At 35.5% G+C, this 18,575-nt stretch overlaps 1 protein-coding gene across 3 annotated transcripts in view; it reads right to left on the bottom strand.

The window, feature by feature from the left end:
• The window catches only part of Epm2a (EPM2A glucan phosphatase, laforin), a 91,825-nt gene that overhangs the window by 39,035 nt on the left and 34,215 nt on the right, over nt 1-18,575 (bottom strand). For all 3 annotated transcript variants that reach the window (XM_078018958.1, XM_078018957.1, XM_021732923.3), the window contains exon 2: nt 16,875-17,049. In XM_078018958.1, coding sequence (XP_077875084.1) covers nt 16,875-17,049 — 175 coding nt within the window. The remainder of the gene's footprint in view (nt 1-16,874; nt 17,050-18,575) is intronic.

Below are 18,575 nucleotides of genomic sequence, written 5' to 3'. Positions count from 1 at the left end.
AAGAATGCAAGAACTTGATTAATTCAAGACCACTTACTTTTAAAAAGTTGGAAAATCACAGAGTTTTTTTTTTTTAAGTTACATTTACAGGTAACTTAACTGCATTAAGATTTCCATAGTAATGCTTATTTTATTTTCTTCTACCACAGGACTGATAGTTTCTGAAAGCCACTAGGTCTTGCTTAATTCTGAACCCCTCCTATCTAGCTCCTGGCAGAAAACAGGCAATAGGCACTCCAAACATATTTGATGAATGAACGAAGGAATGGAATAAAACCAGGTCAGTCACCTCATTACCATATTAAGAAGAGAAAGTAGAAAATGTTTCACATGTTTTAGATAAGTACTTCAGTGCTATACTGAATCCAGTTAACAAAGTATTAAGAAGACAATGAGAAAAAAAGGGGGGAAGAGTCATACGATAGAAAACAAGGGACAGGAAGAAATGGAGGGAGTTATCAGAGATAGGGAGACAGGGCACAGACACAGAGGGAGAAGGAAAGCTGGGGTGGGAGCCAGAGAGAGAGTAGACTAGAAGTACAGAAAATGGCAAAGAAATAGAAGAATAAGGTTGGTATCAAGTATGCACAAATTAGATGGATAGGAGTGCACTGCTAGGTAGAGTTGTTATATGAGCCACCCAATAATCTACGGTTCACAGGCTGTTTAAACTTCTTATTATTCACTGTTTTGAGATTGTTTCTTTCTCCTACCCTTTATTTTTCTAAGTCATAGCAGCAATGACCAGCAGGGACCAAAAACATTCCTCAGGTATCACTCATTTAGGGGAGAGAGATCCTGTCCTGCGGCTCCTTCCTGACTGTGTCTACTTGCCCAAAGGGGAAGAAGTCCTTTCACAAACTGAAGAATGCCTTTGTGATATAAATAAATACCATACTACTGCCTCATTATGTAAGTTGAAAGTTTTGAACAATACTTAACACAATACTGGGCACATGATATATAATCAAAATATCACTTCCAAGTTTTCTTTTTTTCAGTAGGAAATACTGTTAAACAATCTCATGAAATTTTGAAAGGACATTTTGAAATGGGATGCTGTAATGTTCACATCTATTTCTATAATCAATTGACTACACAACACTTGATTTTATGACACCATTTGTATCCTCCCTTTTCCTCCTCCATGATTTAATTTAAAATATTTGATTTGATTATCTTGAATTATAAGACAGCTCTGGAAACCTCATCAACTCTAAACAGCGATTGTTCTGGTCGAAGACCACTGATGGATGAATGTAATCACTGACCTCTATCAAAATGGTTCTTTCACATTCGCTGCATCCTGGGCTTTGTTTTCTTTGGAAACATACGAAGTAATAAAAACTCATTGCTATGGTTATAAACAATGAGACACACAAAAGGTCATACTTTCAAACTTCTGCTTACATCAGAAATCACAGATTATTCAGAGGGAACTTTTAAGGAACAAAGCATACTTAGAAGGAAATGGGTTTTTAAAAATTGTCCATTCTACTTTCACAAAAGAGTTACTAAAAAGCAGCCACATCCAGAAAAGAAGTCTGTTCCTTCCTTCTGCAGCATGTTTCTTTCTTCTGTCCTTGGTCCTTTTTACTTCCTAAAAATCAACTGTAAATATACAAGTCACTTTATAGGTAAAAATGTGCTTTGCTTAGTCCAAAAATGATTTCTGATCATTTGTATAAACCTATTTTTTTGCAACAAATCATCGTGTTTTCAATCAATTTATCATTTATGAGCTGCTTAATTTTCTTTACTGATTTTAGCATGAGGTTTCTCTTCGTTCCTAAAATTAGACCAAAGAATAGTCTAAAAATTGTTAAAGAAAAACAAGCCATTCAATATTTTTTTGAATACAGTAAGGAGACATTACTGAGGACCATTGTAACAGGTATAGGGATCACAGCAATGAGACCTTGCAGTGGGGTACAGAGATTGGGCTCAACTCCAAACACAGCATGGGCAAACGGGGATTTATAGCCAAGAAGCAGATAAAGGGTGAGTGGAAGGAAAAATGACTAAAAAGGAAATTTCAGGGGTCACGGGATTCTGGCGAACTGACCTAACAGGATTCTTGCTAAAGACAGGCCAGGGTGATCAGACATTACCTGGAGGTGAAGAAGGACAAGGAACCTGATCATATCCGGTGATCAATTAACTAGGGTGGGAAGTTTTTGCTAAATTGATTTAGGGTTCTTTGTTACAACTGGATTTTATAAGGATACCCACAGATGGGCCTAATCCTTAGTGAGGTCACCATTTAAATAAACTCTCCTATTAGAGCAAATACATCTCTGAACTTTGAACTACATGAGCTTTAAAATTGACTAGTGAAAGTAACCAGAATTTTTATGTCAGTTATTTAGAGTCAGATTTGTATTTTGAACAGAAGTTGATGGTTTAATGCTCTAGAAGAAAATGAAGGTCAAGAGTTAAGAGACAAGAGGAATCTGGAAAGCGTAGCTCTGCCGCTTCTCAGCTTTTCTGACCTCAGGGCAAATCCTCTGCACTCTTGGTCTCCACTTTGCCCAACCGTATATGGAGGGGATGCTGAGCAATGTTCTCTGTCTCTCAGAGGGAGAACTAGTCAAAGGTTCTAACACACTACTATGACTTTACTTCCCTGATATAATTCTTATATAAAATCTAATCTACTCCCTGCTTTCAAGACTCTGGATCCTAAGGTCCTTCCTCAGCATCCTGTAACACGTATCATGTTACCAGGGATAGAAAAAAACTATTTCATGATGGAAAGGAGAGCCTGTGCAAGTAGTGTGTGTGTGTGTGTGTGTGTGTGTGTGTGTGTGTGTGTGTTTTGATACACTTGATATTTTTTCAAGGTGATGTTCACACATGTTAATTAAGCTAACATGTCATCATTATTGATTCACTTATCAAGAACAAGAAGTCTGTGTGACATTTAAAAATAAAAATAAAAAGGATTTAGGAAAAGAAGGATGTAAAAGGCATTTTAAAACTTATCAAAACACAAAAATAAAGATCTTCCATTAAAAAAAAAAAACAGGTTGCGAACAGAAAAGTAATAAGGCCTTATGATACAGAAATAGCCAAGTTCAAAACTGATTCTCATATATAGGAAGTAACATACACATTTTGAGTAATTTATAACATTGATCCTTCCTCCCTAAGTTTGATGATCCTTGTACTATGTTCAAAGAGGAGACTGTAATCTAAGAAACTAGTAATTTTAAGACAATTTAAAAAGCTATAATCAATAACTAGCAATGTTTCCTAATTATACCAACCCTCAGAAAATAAGATAAAAGCATCCTCTGATGTGTTCATGGACTCTTAACACAAAAAAGACAGATAGGGCTTCCTGAAGCGGACCTTCCATAATATTTTTAATTCTAGCTACAAAAAATAGGATACAAAATCCCAACCTTTCATAATTCCTTTTTAGCATGTTACTTAAGACTTCGTAATGATCTGACTACAGTGACATACAAAACTCTAGATAAAGGCTATGTGAGTTTGCCATACCAAAAAAACAAAGAAACAAACAACACCAACAAAAAAAACCCTGTCCACCTTCTGTATTCATTTCATGTGAGAAAATAACTTTTTTGGTTGTCATGGCAACTATAATATTATAATATTGTAATAAATATTGGAATTGGGACAATCTTATAAAAATTGAAATTCATGATCAATACATTTCCATTCCATTAGTCACCCTTTCTAGATCTCTCATTCAAACCTAAAACTCTCTTCTCACTCTCCTTGAGACCTTGCTTCCTACTTCACAGAAACAATCACAAAATGAACTTCCATGTGCTCTCACTACCACAGAGGCCTAGTGCATCCCCACCTGGCTTCTCCTCATCCCTCCCATGCCCAGGGGAGAATCTGCTTGTTCTTCTGGATTCAGTTCACTGTTGATAAATTTTGCACATATAGTTCTCCACTTTCTCCTCTTAATCACTATTTTTTCCCATTCTGTGTCCACAATAGCACTCTTTTTATAAATGACTTTTCCCTATCTTACATACCCTCATTTCTCTGCTTTGTTCTCTTTTGTAGTAAAATTCCATATTTTATAGTAATCTTTTTACCTACATAATGACTTTTGAATCTAATTGCCTTAATTTAGTGATAAAATAGTCCTTCTTCTTGCTATCAAGCCTATAGGCACACCTGAGGTCTGACAATCAGACTCTCCCATCTCCCTCTTATTCACCAGTGATCAAGACATTTCAATCACAATTTAAATAACAATGCCGCTGAAAATACATGAGGCAGCACAGAATCCAGCTGCTTCCTTTATAATTGTACTGGTTCCATAACAGCACTATTAGCAAAACCAATGTCTTCTTATGCTTTAGCAAAGAGGTCCTAAAAAACAAGAATGAGACTATGTTTACATTAGGCCATGTTGTCATTTGAATACTAATATCTATCACTAACATTTTTCCTTGGATTTATTGTTGAAAATAAATCATCCCTAATAATTATATGCATAATATATTTACTTAAAATATTTAAATGTTTTATATAAAATATATTTTTAAAGAATAAGAAGAAAATCTACCAACTAAATTGACCTTATAAAATATGGACAGCATTCTTTAGGTAGGGAAAAGAAACTCTCACACACCAATTAATATTCAATAAAAAATAAATGTGGCCTCATCAGAGAAACTCAACAAGAAAGAGGAGCATGCTAGAAAGGACAATTACAATCTTGGTTTCAAGGTTTAAAAGAATTTCAAATCATTCTGTCAGATGCAAATACCAATCAAAACTACATTTCTCCCTTGTATACATGTATGACTACACTACCGGTATGACACTGCACAGAGAAATAAGTTGTGCCCCATTTGTGTACAATCTGTCAAAATGCATTCTACTGTCATGTATAACTAATTAGAACAAGTTTAAAAATTTTTTTTAAATGTAAAAACTTTCTTTCTCCTTCGATCAATAATATCCTAATTTTGAACTATAGAATTAGGAAAATATAAAATTATATTATATAAAATTAGTAAATAGGTTCTGTTTCGAATTTTGTGGCTATTTTCTATGTAGCCCCAAAAGGAATTCTTGTCAAAGTTTGATTATAAATGTAATGTAAAAATCATAAATAGAATGCTAAAAAAGTCATTATATAAGAAGCTTATACAATCTTATTAAAGATTATTGTATACTGACTTAAAAATATATGTATTTCTAAATATAATATCCCATAGAATTGGACTGACAATAAAACTGAAGGAAATCAGCACATAGAAGCAACACTAAGCATTTGGTCCCTCGATCTGAAACCAGAGAAGCTGACACAGAGTGTAGTCATTTTTAGGTCAATATAACATGTTGGCAAATGTCACATAAGCCTAAGCTTTCGAAATTAGCATTAACCTTTAATCGTTTCCAGAACTGCCTTCAGTAGTCATCTAGCTCAACCAGCTCACTTTGCAAATTAGGGACTAAACTTCCAGCACTATTAACAGGTTTGTCCCAAGGTTACCCAGGAGGAAATAAGAGAACTGGGGCCAAAACCCAAGTTCCTTATTCTGTCTCCAAAGCAATTAATTTCATTCACTTCAGAAGATGTGCCAGATAAAACAGTATTTTAAAATGTGCAAAACTACTGTTCTGCAGAGTTCAAGGTGATTTTGAATTTCAAAAATCACTGTACATCTTTTCATTATCAGCTACAGGGGCTATGAAATATAAGCAAGCTTTTACAATTCATTTTCTAAATTGTAACATTTTTGAAGAATCTAAAATGCAATGTTCATTAAGTCTAATTTATGTCTCTTGAAGTTGTTCAATAGGTAATAAACCTTTTCAAGAAATAGAAATTGCAGTCCTTTACCACTAATGTCTCATTAAACTTAGTTATCTGTGTCTTTAATGAAAATTCATTTTTTAGTATGACAAAAGTTCTGTTGATGAGAGAAGTCTAGTTTGGTACTATGCAAGGCCTGAATATGGAAGTGTACATTGACTGCCAAAATCCCTGAATCTGAACATTGAGGGGTAGTGAAATGTTCTCTTGTAAATGACACGTTATCTGGCAGCCCTGGTGTGCTTGGAATATTCCAATGGTACACCTGTTGTCCAGGCCAAGTACTGTGCCGCAGTCTGGCTGGGCACAAAATCACAAGCCACTCAAGCAGGAACAAATTTTATTTTTTGAAACTGCCGCCAATGCCCGGTACACGCCCGGGAAGATCACACGCGGCGTTCTCCCCCGAGTTCTCCCAGAACCCCAGAGCAAGTTCCTCCCCCGGAATTCCCTCCTACTGCACTTCCCCAACCAATGGGAACTCTCCAGGAGTCCCGCAGCAGGCCAAGGTGAACAGCAGGAGTCCAATATCCATATGAATGTAAATCTTAACATAATCATATCATCTCAATGGTTAGCTGGCGTCACCTTTCAACCAAAAATGCCATGCATCATTTTACTTGGCTGTGGCTCTTAGCAGTACTGAAAATACCTCTGTTTACTCTCAAAAGTATCTTGTTTGACAAAATCACTTGATCACCCTAATGATGCTCTTTCACACCTCTGTACATTCATACTTGATAGTCTGACCTTGATTTCTCATTTCCAAATGTTCTCTTGGAAAAAAAAATCATTCACATTTGCATTCAAGTTCGATTTCCTCATAAAGATTTCCTTCTACTAATGACTTCTGTCTTTCATTACACTGCATATAAAATTCCATTACAGCCATTATTTCACTGTATTACAGTGTATATGCCTGTCTTCCATGAGGGCATGGGTCCCTTGTGAACAGAGATTAGTGTCTCTCTCTCTTTGTCCAGCACTCAACACAGGCCACAGAGAATCATGCACACAATTCCCACTGAATGAATGAATTTATCATATACTCTATCATATAAAATTTAAGTGTTAGATATTTGTATTCTTGAAAGGCTTGGCATGTTAAAGGATGATTCAATTCTGGTATGATTTATATCATAAAAGATATAACCATAGAAGACTTCTAGGCATAATTCCCTGCCTAAATGTATACAAAAAAGTGCTAGTTTGCATTTATAAATTCTTAGATAAGCTGTAGCAACTATTATTACATATGCTCAAACATGTGTATATCAGTAGCTAAGATAAATTCACACAGATGAACATGGCAGGGAGCTAGCAATTAGGTGTTTTCAATTTAATAGTAAAATGCATGAATGTCTTCTCAGTTCTTGTCTCTTAAACAGAATGAACAGTTTTATTTTGTGCAGTTTCAACTGAGGGTGAACTGTGGCTGGAATATTTAAGGGGAGCTAGAATTAAATGACTGATGGGGAGGCTGGGGTGTGGCTCAGCGGTACAGCACTTGCCTAGCACGTGCAGGATGCTGGGTTCATTTATCAGCACCACATTAAAAAAAATAAAGGTATTGTATCTAACTACAACTAAAAAACAAAATATTTTTTTAAATGACTGATGGTACATACAAATATTCCTTTTCTATTTTAAACTACTGTCTTTATTGGACTAATTACAGTGTCCTCAAACATTTGTGTACATAAGAATTACAATATGTTGAAAATTAAGATTCCCAAGACTTGGTGGGACACAAAATTCTATCTTTAAAAATCATACCACCCGACACGGCACAGTCCCAGCGACCCACCAGCGTGTTAGTCACGTCACCCCAATTGGAGTAGGAACAGAGCAGAGCCGCCGCCCACGCCCGGAACAGGCCCAGCTACCTGCTGGCGTGGTAGTCACGTCACCCCAATTGGAGTAAGAGCAGAGCAGAGCCGCCGCCCACGCCTGCAAGGTAGGCAGACCTGCGACGGGCTGGCAGAAGAGGCCCAGCAGCCCGTCAGCATGGTAGACAGATCACCCCAATTGGAGGAGGAGCACAGCCGCCGCCCACCCCTGCAAGGGAGACTTTTCAACTATACAAGAGCAATATAAATATATAGGGGGGAAATTCAATAACACAACAGTTTCACCAAGCAGAAAGAAACGCGAGCAGTATGAAAAGATAAGGAAAGAAAGGACCACAAGCAATGCAGATCAACTCAACTTTAGAAGAGGTAATAGCTGCAGTAGATGGAATGTCAGATAAAGAATTCAGGATACACATGCTTCAGATGATCTGGAGTCTCAAGGAAGACATTAGACAGCAAAATCAGAAAATGAAAGATCACTTCGACAATGATTTACATAAACAAATCCAAGAAGCAAAAGATCAACTATACAGGGAGATAGAGGTTATAAAAAACAAACAAACAGAAATCCTAGAAATGCAGGATGCGATAAACCAACTTAAAAACTCAATTGAGAAAACTACCAGTAGAGTAGAACACTTAGAAGATAGAACATCAGACAATGAAGACAAAGTATTTCAACTTGAAAAGAACATAGACAGCTCAGCAAGACTGTTAAGAAACCATGAGCAGAACATCCAAGAAATATGGGATAACATAAAGAGACCAAACTTCAGAGTCATTGGAATACAGGAAGGTATAGAGGTCCAAACCAAAGGAACCAAAGGAATGAGCAATCTATTCAATGAAATAATATGAGAAAACTTCCTAGACTTGAAGAATGAGACAGAATCCCAAATCCTAGAAGCCTACAGGATGCCGAATGTGCAAAATCATAAGACATCCACACCTAGACACATTATAATGAAGATGCCCAATATACAGAATAAGGAGAGAATTTCAAAAGCTACAAGAGAAAGGAAGCAGATTTCATTTAGGGGTAAACCAATCAGGATAACAGCTGATCTTTCAACACAGACTCTGAAAGCTAGAAGATCCTGGAATAATATATTTCAAACACTGAAAGAAAATGGGTTCCAACCAAGAATTGTGTATCCAGCGAAATTAAGCTTCAGGATGGAAGATGAAATTAAAACCTTCCACGATAAACAAAAGTTAAAAGAATTTGCAGCTAGAAAACCATCTCTTCAAAACATCCTCAGCAAAATATTACACGAAGAGGAAATGGAAAATAACAATGAAAACCAACAGTGGGAGGTAGTACAGTAAAAGGGGGAAAATAATCAAAGAGGAAAACAAACCATGTTTAGTAACATAAATAAACAAATATGGCTGGAAGAACAATCCATATCTAAATAATAGCCCTAAATGTTAATGGCTTAAACTCACTAATTAAGAGACACAGGCTAGTAGAATGGATCACAAAACAAGACCCAAAAATATGCTGCCTACAGGAGACGCATTTCATAGGAAAAGACATACATAGACTGAAGGTGAAAGGTTGGGAAAAATCATATCATTCATATGGACTTTGGAAACAAGCAGGAGTGTCCATACTCATATCAAATAAAATAGATTTCAAGCCAAAGTTAATCAAAAGGGATAAAGAGGGACACTACATACTGCTCAAGGGAACCTTACACCAACAAGACATAACAATCATAAATATATATGCCCCAAACAATGGTGCAGCTATGTTCATCAAACAAACCCTTCTCAAGTTCAAGAGTCTAATAGACCACCATACAATAATCATGGGAGACTTCAACACACGTCTCTCACCACTGGACAGATCTTCCAAACAAAAGTTGAATAAGGAAACTATAGAACTCAATAACACAATTAATAACCTAGACTTAATTGACATATATAGAATATACCACCCAACATCAAGCAGTTACACTTTTTTCTCAGCAGCACATGGATCCTTCAAAAACAGATCATATATTATGTCACAGGGCAACTCTTAGACAATATAAAGGAGTAGAGATAATACCATGCATCTTATCTGATCATAATGGAATGAAACTGAAAATCAACAATAAAAGAAGTAAGGAAAAATCATGTATCACTTGGAGAATGAACAATAGGTTACTGAATGATCAATGGGTTATAGAAGACATCAAGGAGGAAATTAAAAAAATTCTTGGAGATAAATGAAAACACAGACACAACATATCGGAATCTATGGGACACATTGAAAGCAGTTCTAAGAGGAAAATTCATTGCTTGGAGTTCATTCCTTAAAAAAAGAAAAAACCAACAAATAAACGATCTCATACTTCATCTCAAAATCCTAGAAAAAGAAAAGCAAAACAACAGCGAAAGAAGTAGAAGGCAAGAAATAATTAAAATCAGAGCTGAAATTAATGAAATCGAAACAAAAGAAACAATTGAAAAAATTGACAAAACTAAAAGTTGGTTCTTTGAAAAAATAAATAAAATCGACACTTAGGCATACTAATGAAGAGAAGAAGAGAGAGAACTCAAATTACTAGCATACAGGATGAAAAAGGCAATATCACAACAGACACTTCAGAAATACAGAAGATAATCAGAAATTATTTTGAATCCTTATATTCCAATAAAATAGAAGATAGTGAGGGCATCGATAAATTTCTTAAGTCATATGATCTGCCCAGACTGAGTCAGGAGGATATAGACAACCTAAACAGACCAATATCAATGGAGGAAATAGAAGAAAACATCAAAAGACTACCAACTAAGAAAACCCCAGGACCAGATGGGTATACAGCAGAGTTTTACAAAACCTTTAAAGAGGACCTAATACCAATACTTTTCAAGCTATTTCAGGAAATAGAAAAAGAGGGAGAACTTCCAAATTCATTCTACGAGGCCAATATCACCCTGATTCCTAAACCAGACAAAGACATTTCAAAGAAAGAAAACTACAGACCAATATCTCTAATGAACCTAGATGCAAAAATCCTCAATAAAATTCTGGCGAATCGGATACAAAAACATATTAAAAAAATTGTGCACCATGATCAAGTAGGATTCATCCCTGGGATACAAGGCTGGTTCAATATACGGAAATCAATAAATGTTATTCATCACATCAATAGACTTAAAAATAAGAACCATATGATCATCTCCATAGATGCAGAAAAAGCATTCAACAAAGTACAGCATCCCTTTATGTTCAAAACTCAGAAAAACTAGGGATAACAGGAACATACCTCAATATTGTAAAAGCAATCTATGCTAAGCCTCAGGCTAGCATCATTCTGAATGGAGAAAAATTGAAGGCATTCCCACTAAAATCTGGAACAAGACAGGGATGCCCTCTCTCACCACCTGTTCAACATAGTTCTCGAAACACTGGCCAGAGCAATTAGATAGACCAAAGAAATTAAAGGCATAAAAATAGGAAAAGAAGGATTCAAATTATCACTATTTGCAGATAACATGATTCTATACCTAGCAGACCCAAAAGGGTCTACAAAGAAACTATTAGAGCTAATAAATGAATTCAGCAAAGTGGCAGGATATAAAATCAACACGCATAAATCAAAGGCATTCCTGTATATCAGCGACAAATCCTCTGAAATGGAAATGAGGACAACCACCCCATTCACAATATCCTCAAAAAAATAAAATACTTGGGAATCAACCTAACAAAAGAGGTGAAAGACTTATATAATGAAAACTACAGAACCCTAAAGAGAGAAATAGAAGAAGATCTTAGTGGATGGAAAAATATACCCTGTTCATGGATAGGCAGAACTAACATCATCAAAATGGCGATATTACCCAAAGTTCTCTATAGGTTTAATGCAATGCCAATCAAAATCCCAATGGCATTTCTTGTAGAAATAGAGAAATCAATCATGAAATTCATATGGAATAATAAAAGACCCAGAATAGCAAAAACAATGCTAAGCAGGAAGTGTGAATCAGGCGGTATAGCGATACCAGACTTCAAACTATACTACAGAGCAATAGTAACAAAAACAACATGGTACTGGTACCAAAACAGGTGGGTGGACCAATGGTACAGAATAGAGGACACAGAAACCAATCCACAAAACTACAACTATTTTATATTTGATAAAGGTGCTGAAAGCATGCAATGGAGGAAGGATAGCATCTTCAACAAATAGTGCTGGGAAAACTGGAAATCCATATGCAACAAAATGAAACTGAATCCCTTTCTCTCGCCATGCACAAAAGTTAACTCAAAATGGATCAAGGAGCTTGATATCAAATCAGAGACACAGCATCTGATAGAAGAAAAAGTTGGCTACGATCTACATACTGTGGGGTCGGGCTCCAAATTCCTCAATGGGACACCCATAGCACAAGAGTTAATAACTAGAATCAACAAATGGGACTTACTCAAACTAAAAAGTTTTTTTCTCAGCAAGAGAAACAATAAGAGAGGTAAATAGGGAGCCTACATCCTGGGAACAAATTTTTACTCCTCACACTTCAGATAGAGCCCTAATATCCAGAGTATACAAAGAACTCAAAAAATTAGACAATAAGATAACAAATAACCCAATCAACAAATGGGCCAAGGACCTGAACAGACACTTGTCAGAGGAGGACATACAATCAATCAATAAGTACATGAAAAAATGCTCACCATCTCTAGCAGTCAGAGAAATGCAAATCAAAACCACCCTAAGATACCATCTCACTCCAGTAAGATTGGCAGCCATTAGGAAGTCAAACAACAAATGCTGGCGAGGATGTGGGGAAAAGGGTACACTGGTTCATTGCTGGTGGGACTGCAAATTGGTGCAGCCAATTTGGAAAGCAGTATGGAGATTTCTCGGAAAGCTGGGAATGGAACCACCATTTGACCCAGCTATTCCCCTTCTCGGTCTATTCCCTAAAGACCTAAAAAGAGCATACTACAGGGACACTGCTACATCGATGTTCATAGCAGCACAATTCACAATAGCAAGACTGTGGAACCAACCTAGATGCCCTTCAATAGACGAATGGATTAAAAAAAATGTGGCATTTATACACAATGGAGTATTACTCTGCATTAAAAAATGACAAAATCATAGAATTTGCAGGGAAATGGATGGCATTAGAGCAGATTATGCTAAGTGAAGCTAGCCAATCCCTAAAAAACAAATGCCAAATGTCTTCTTTGATATAAAGAGAGTAACTAAGGACAGAGTAGGGACAAAGAGCATGAGAAGAAGATTAACATTAAACAGGGATGAGAGGTGGGAGGGAAAGGGAGAGAGAAGGGAAATTTCATGGAAATGGAAGGAGACCCTCAGGGGTATACCAAATTGCATACAAGAGGAAGTGAGGGAAAAGGGAAGAAAACAAGGGGGAGAAATGAATTACAGTAGAGGGGGTAGAGAGAGAAGAGGGGAGGGGAGAGGAGGGGAGGGGAGGGAGGATAGTAGAGGATAGGAAAGGCAGCAGAATACAACAGACACTAGTATGGCAATATGTAAATCAATGGATGTGTAACTGAGGTGATTCTGCAATCTGTATACGGGGTAAAAATGGGAGTTCATAACCCATTTGAATCAAAGTGTGAAATAAGATATATCAAGAACTATGTAATGTTTTGAATAACCAACAATAAAAATTAAAAAAATAAAAAATAAAAAAAATAAAAAGTGCTAATGCTGAATTGTTTTGAAAATATTTGATGATATTTAACTTTTATAGTCATTTAATTTCATCTAAAGTTGTGAGATCTTATTCTATGGAAATATTGAATAAAAGGAGATTATGAACAACAACAACAAAAAATCATACCACCCAATTGATTTCCATATATATGATTTCAAGATTGAACTGCGAGACACACTGAAATGTGATGGGACTCCTTTGTAAAGACATGGCACAGGTCCACTATTAAGAATCGTTATTTAATTACCAAGTTCCTGATTGTTTCCACTACAGAGCTAAATAGAGGAACAAAGAATATTTGTGAGATCTAAAACTGTTAAGTTTGATATCTTGTCCATTCATATGTACATAGGCATGTGTGTATAAGGTGTATTACATATACATTAAACTCCAGATATAAATACTTATATACCAATCCCTCCCTCCATATCTGTGAATGAACCATTCCAGGATCTCCATTAGATATCAAAATCTGCAGATGCTCAAGTTTCTTATGTACAGTATTTGCACATAACATCCTCTGCAATCCTCTAGATTACTTACTCTATTAAAACAGGTGTTATATTATTTAGGGGAAAATGGCAAAAAAAAGCCTGTAAATATTTAGTACTAACCCAATTTTTTCTAAACATTTTTGATGCACAGTTGTTTGAATCCATAGATGTGGATACTACATATATGGAGGATTGACAGCATACATATTATATATTACACATAATTTGTTACAAATTATGAATGCATTTTACATGTTTTAATGTAAAACAACACGTTGAATTATCTGAGAAGTCAGTAGGATAGAGACTTGGATGTAAAACCAAGTTGCTTTAAAGAAAGTAATGAACGCAAACTTTCTTTCATAAACTAGTATGAACTACGATTCTTTCTAACCTCATATAGCTTTCATACTATCCATGGAAGCTGAAAAAAAATCTCCTTTAAAAGTTGAAATATCTATTTGAAGGGGCACAGTCTACAATGGATCCTCTTTGTCCTTTCATTCCCGGTGGAAGGAGGAGTGCCCAGGCAGACTGCCTGGAGCTAGGTGTTATGGAAGACAAGATCTGCTCCTACACCGCCGCTTGCAGGCACTACTCTCAGAGGCAGAGAAACCAACAATAGTAGAGAAACTCACAGCAGCCACCTGTAATAATCCACTTATCTTTTCATACAATAAATATGAACATCTAAGAATTACCAGCTATTTATAAACTAACGACACAAAAGAAAAAGCTCAAAATTTAAAAAAAAAAAAAAAAACCTGATTCAGGAGAAAACAAGATTGCTCCAGTGAGAGAAGAGATCTTTAGCCAGTGGCACATTCCTGTCATCTGGGCCTCTTGGGAAGCTTAGACAGGAGGATGGCAAGTTCAAACCCAGCCTCAGCCACTTAGCAAGACCCTATGCAACTTAGTGAGACCCTGTCTCAAAATTAAAGAGAGAGACAGAGAGAGAGAAAGAAAAAGAAGAGATCTTTAATTCTTGTAAGTATTCTAAGAAAGATGCATGAATATAGCCATTCATAAACAGGAACATACCAACATTCCAAAAGGGAATGACACTAAGTAAGAGTCCATGAAAATTAAGAAATAATTACCAAAATGAAGAAAATATTCTGTATTTTCCAGTTGGGGAAAAATTGAAGAAAGCCCCCAAAATGTAAAGTAATAAAATAATATTCTTCAATATAAAAGTTGAAGAATAAAAAATAAATCCAACAGGTCCAATAACAAACTAAGAAACATCAGTAATAACAAAGAACAAAGACAATGAAAGGACAAAAAAATAATCATATAGTAGAAGTTTCTAGAGTCTAAGACATGCCTCTCCCAGATAAAAGGATTCAGTGAATGCATTCAGGAAAAATGAAAAACATCCTGTACACACATGCTCACTAATGTCAGCGTGTCTTAACAGGTGCTCCTCATTCTTCTCTTGGACCCTCTGCTTCTGCTTGACTCCTACACTGTATGGACCCAGAGCTCAGTACTTTCACTGCTTCTCTTTACCTCTTCTATATTTCCCTCTTTTGATCTCATGTAGACTTTTAATATTATCTATATAGTGAAAACTTTGTGTTTTTTATCTCCATTTCCAACTTCTCCCTCAAATTCCTGATATCAAAATTATTTTCTTTCTGTCATCTAACAGACTAAAATATATGACTAAAATAGAATTTTTATATCAGTGTCTAACCCAAATCTCTACCATAAAGTCTTCCACATCTCAGTAGGCAGCAACACCATTAATTCTGTTCCTTACCCCATAAAACCACAGTCACCTTTAACTCCTCTCTTCCTCATACTATGCAAGGTTAGCATCAAACATGAATTTGTAGGAAAGTTGTGTTCAAGAAGAATAGGAACGCCTTAACACTATGATGAAATTGCATTTTCTCTCTCTACCTATTATGTTCTGTATTGATTATATCTCTAATTCAAAGCAAAACATTTTTTTAAGAATGAGAATTCATTTCCTTGCTGAAGGTATAGACATTGCATATTCTACTGTAAATAAACTTACATAATGTTTTAAATTTTGGATATTGATTTTATGTTTCAAATCATCAAAGTATAAAAGACATCTCTATTTGCTAAATTAAATGTACAGTCTATTAATTTTAAAAACATGAAAGTAAAGAAAGTTAGCTGAAAGTAGAGATAAAAACAATCTAGGATGAAAAATAAATCTCTACAATTAAAAAGTAGAAAATCACAAGGCACAGTCAAAAATTGATGGGTCACAAAATAGAAATTTTATGAAGGTATGTAACAATGGAATTATTTTATTATGTCTATAGAAATTAGAGTGATAAGGGAGGGTAAAGCATAAAAGACAGAAACTTCTCACATGTAATAAAGGGAAATCAATAGCTATTTTAAATTAATATATGAAAATAAAGTATATGAATCTTATTTAAGATACCAGAACAATCATAAAGAGGTTAAAAATAATCACTTCTGATGAGTAGGGAGAGAGGAAAGTGCAATGAGCCTTACTTTTCATTTAGCATCCTCTTTAGTGTTTGAATTTTTACTATGGTATATATTTCCATTATTATGAACAATACATAAATATTAATAAATAATAAAGCAAATAATCACATCCAATCTAGTTTTTATGTCTTGCTTACCACAAACACTCACTTGAATACACTTTTATGAGACAGCAATTTGTATTTCACTGTTAGTCGACGGCATAAAGGATACAAGTACTGATCTGGGCTATTTTAGTGTCGTTTTCCTTTTTTTCCTCACTATCTCAGAGCAGAAATTGGCTAACTACTGTCCTGTCCAGATATTATACTAGCATACATATCTAGTAAAATAATAGTATAAAAACTCATTTACATCTAGAATAAAAAGAGCTCACACCCTGATTCACTGTAACTCCTGAAGGCACCGCAGGCCTATAAACCCCTTCAAAGACACTGCAGTTTCAGGACAGCAAATATTCCCATAGTCCTAGTGCCACCTCTTGCCCTACTTTCACGATTACAAACATGGCAGTATTTTTACCTTGAATAATGCATAGCTTGGTGGCCTGCAATATTAAAATAGAAGTCTGTGGTATGCTTCATCTCATTGGTGTGTCCAGTGGCCTCAATCCAGTGTCCTATGGGGAGACAATAAACGCCATCCACCAAGTTGTTTTCATTGTAAGTACAGCAACGGTCATGGTGAGGCCCATTGCCTAGAATAAGAACAAATGACAAATGGACCAATTAAATCAGTGTTTTGCTTAAACAACCTCCAAGTGGCTGATGCAAGATTAATAGAAAGGTGAAAATAAACACAAAGCTGCAAATAGAGTGGACTAACAACAGTTACTAATAGGGCATTATGTAAAACTGTGGATGTGTAACAGACGTGATTCTGCAATCTGCATTTGGGGTAAAAATTGGGAGTTCATAACCCACTTCAATCTAATGTATGAAATATGATATGTCAAGAGCTTTGTAATGTTGTAAACAACCAATAAAAAAATTTAAAAAAAATAGAGTGGACTAAAAGAGCAACTGGAATTTTTAAAGAGTTACTTATGAAAATCACAGGATTTTAAGCTTCCTTTGAGTACATAAGTTTAAACAAATAATACATATTAACTCTTTCAGAACTTCATGGTACTTTTCAGTGCCCTAAGAGCCCAACTGACAATTATTTTGCAGCCTGGTAACCTGCTGAAAAGGGTTTTTAAATCCATTTATGCTCCCATGTTATATAATTTTGTCTTCATGGTAAACAAATTTATGACTAAAATCATAATAAAGTTTAAATAATAAATGGATAAATATAAATAAATACATTTAAAATAAAGTTTTAAATGAGCACATCCAATCTAATTTGCAGGTAAAATAGGGGTTGATGAGGAAACTAAGTCTCACAGAAATTAACAAGCTTGCCCAAAGTCATGGAACTACCAGTAGAAGAGTGAGTAGCAACCTGATTCCCCTAATACTCTCCGTGAAGGCAATTTATATCATCGTGTATTTTCTACCCATGTCATACACACAGATGCACCATCTTCCTTCTAAGGCCATGAACCATAGGAGATAGAGACAGAAGAACATATCTCTGACAACATCATTTGCCTGCTTCACAATGCTGTCCCATGTCAACTACACTAGATGTCGTTGTCTGAAGGTTTTGAATTCCTCCCAAATCCATGTTGAAATCAGAACCTCTAAGGTGAAAATATTAGGATCTGGGCCTTTTGTGAGAAGATTAGGTCATAAGGACAGAGCCCTCATGAATTGTTAGTGCCCTATGAGAACACAGGAAGTAGGTACCATCTGTGAACCCCACAGTGACTCCTCAACAGACACTGAACCTGTTGGTGCCTTGATCTTAGACTTTCCACATCCAGAATTATGAGAAATAAATTTCTGTTGTTTTAAGCCCTTTATTTGTGGTATTTTGTTATAGCATCCCAAATGATCTATATAGCCTTAGTTACTAGGAAAATTCCAAAATTTATACATTGTTTGTTAAATCTTATGTGACCATCCCATATCCAATCATTCCTTTCTTCATTACTGCCATAGATTATAATAAGAACTTATAAACAGAATAAATGTCTGAGTGGTCTATAGGAACAAAATCACATTTTCTATGAATATAAAAATTTAATTGATTTGCTACTTTGTTCCATCTTACAAAATACTTAATCTCAACTTTCTGGAACACAAAATCTAAGAAAATTCCTTTAAGTGACAGGGC

This window comes from Ictidomys tridecemlineatus, chromosome 8 (assembly GCF_052094955.1).
Source record: "Ictidomys tridecemlineatus isolate mIctTri1 chromosome 8, mIctTri1.hap1, whole genome shotgun sequence".
NCBI lineage: Eukaryota > Metazoa > Chordata > Mammalia > Rodentia > Sciuridae > Ictidomys > Ictidomys tridecemlineatus.
This window is presented reverse-complemented; position numbering and strand designations above follow the sequence as displayed.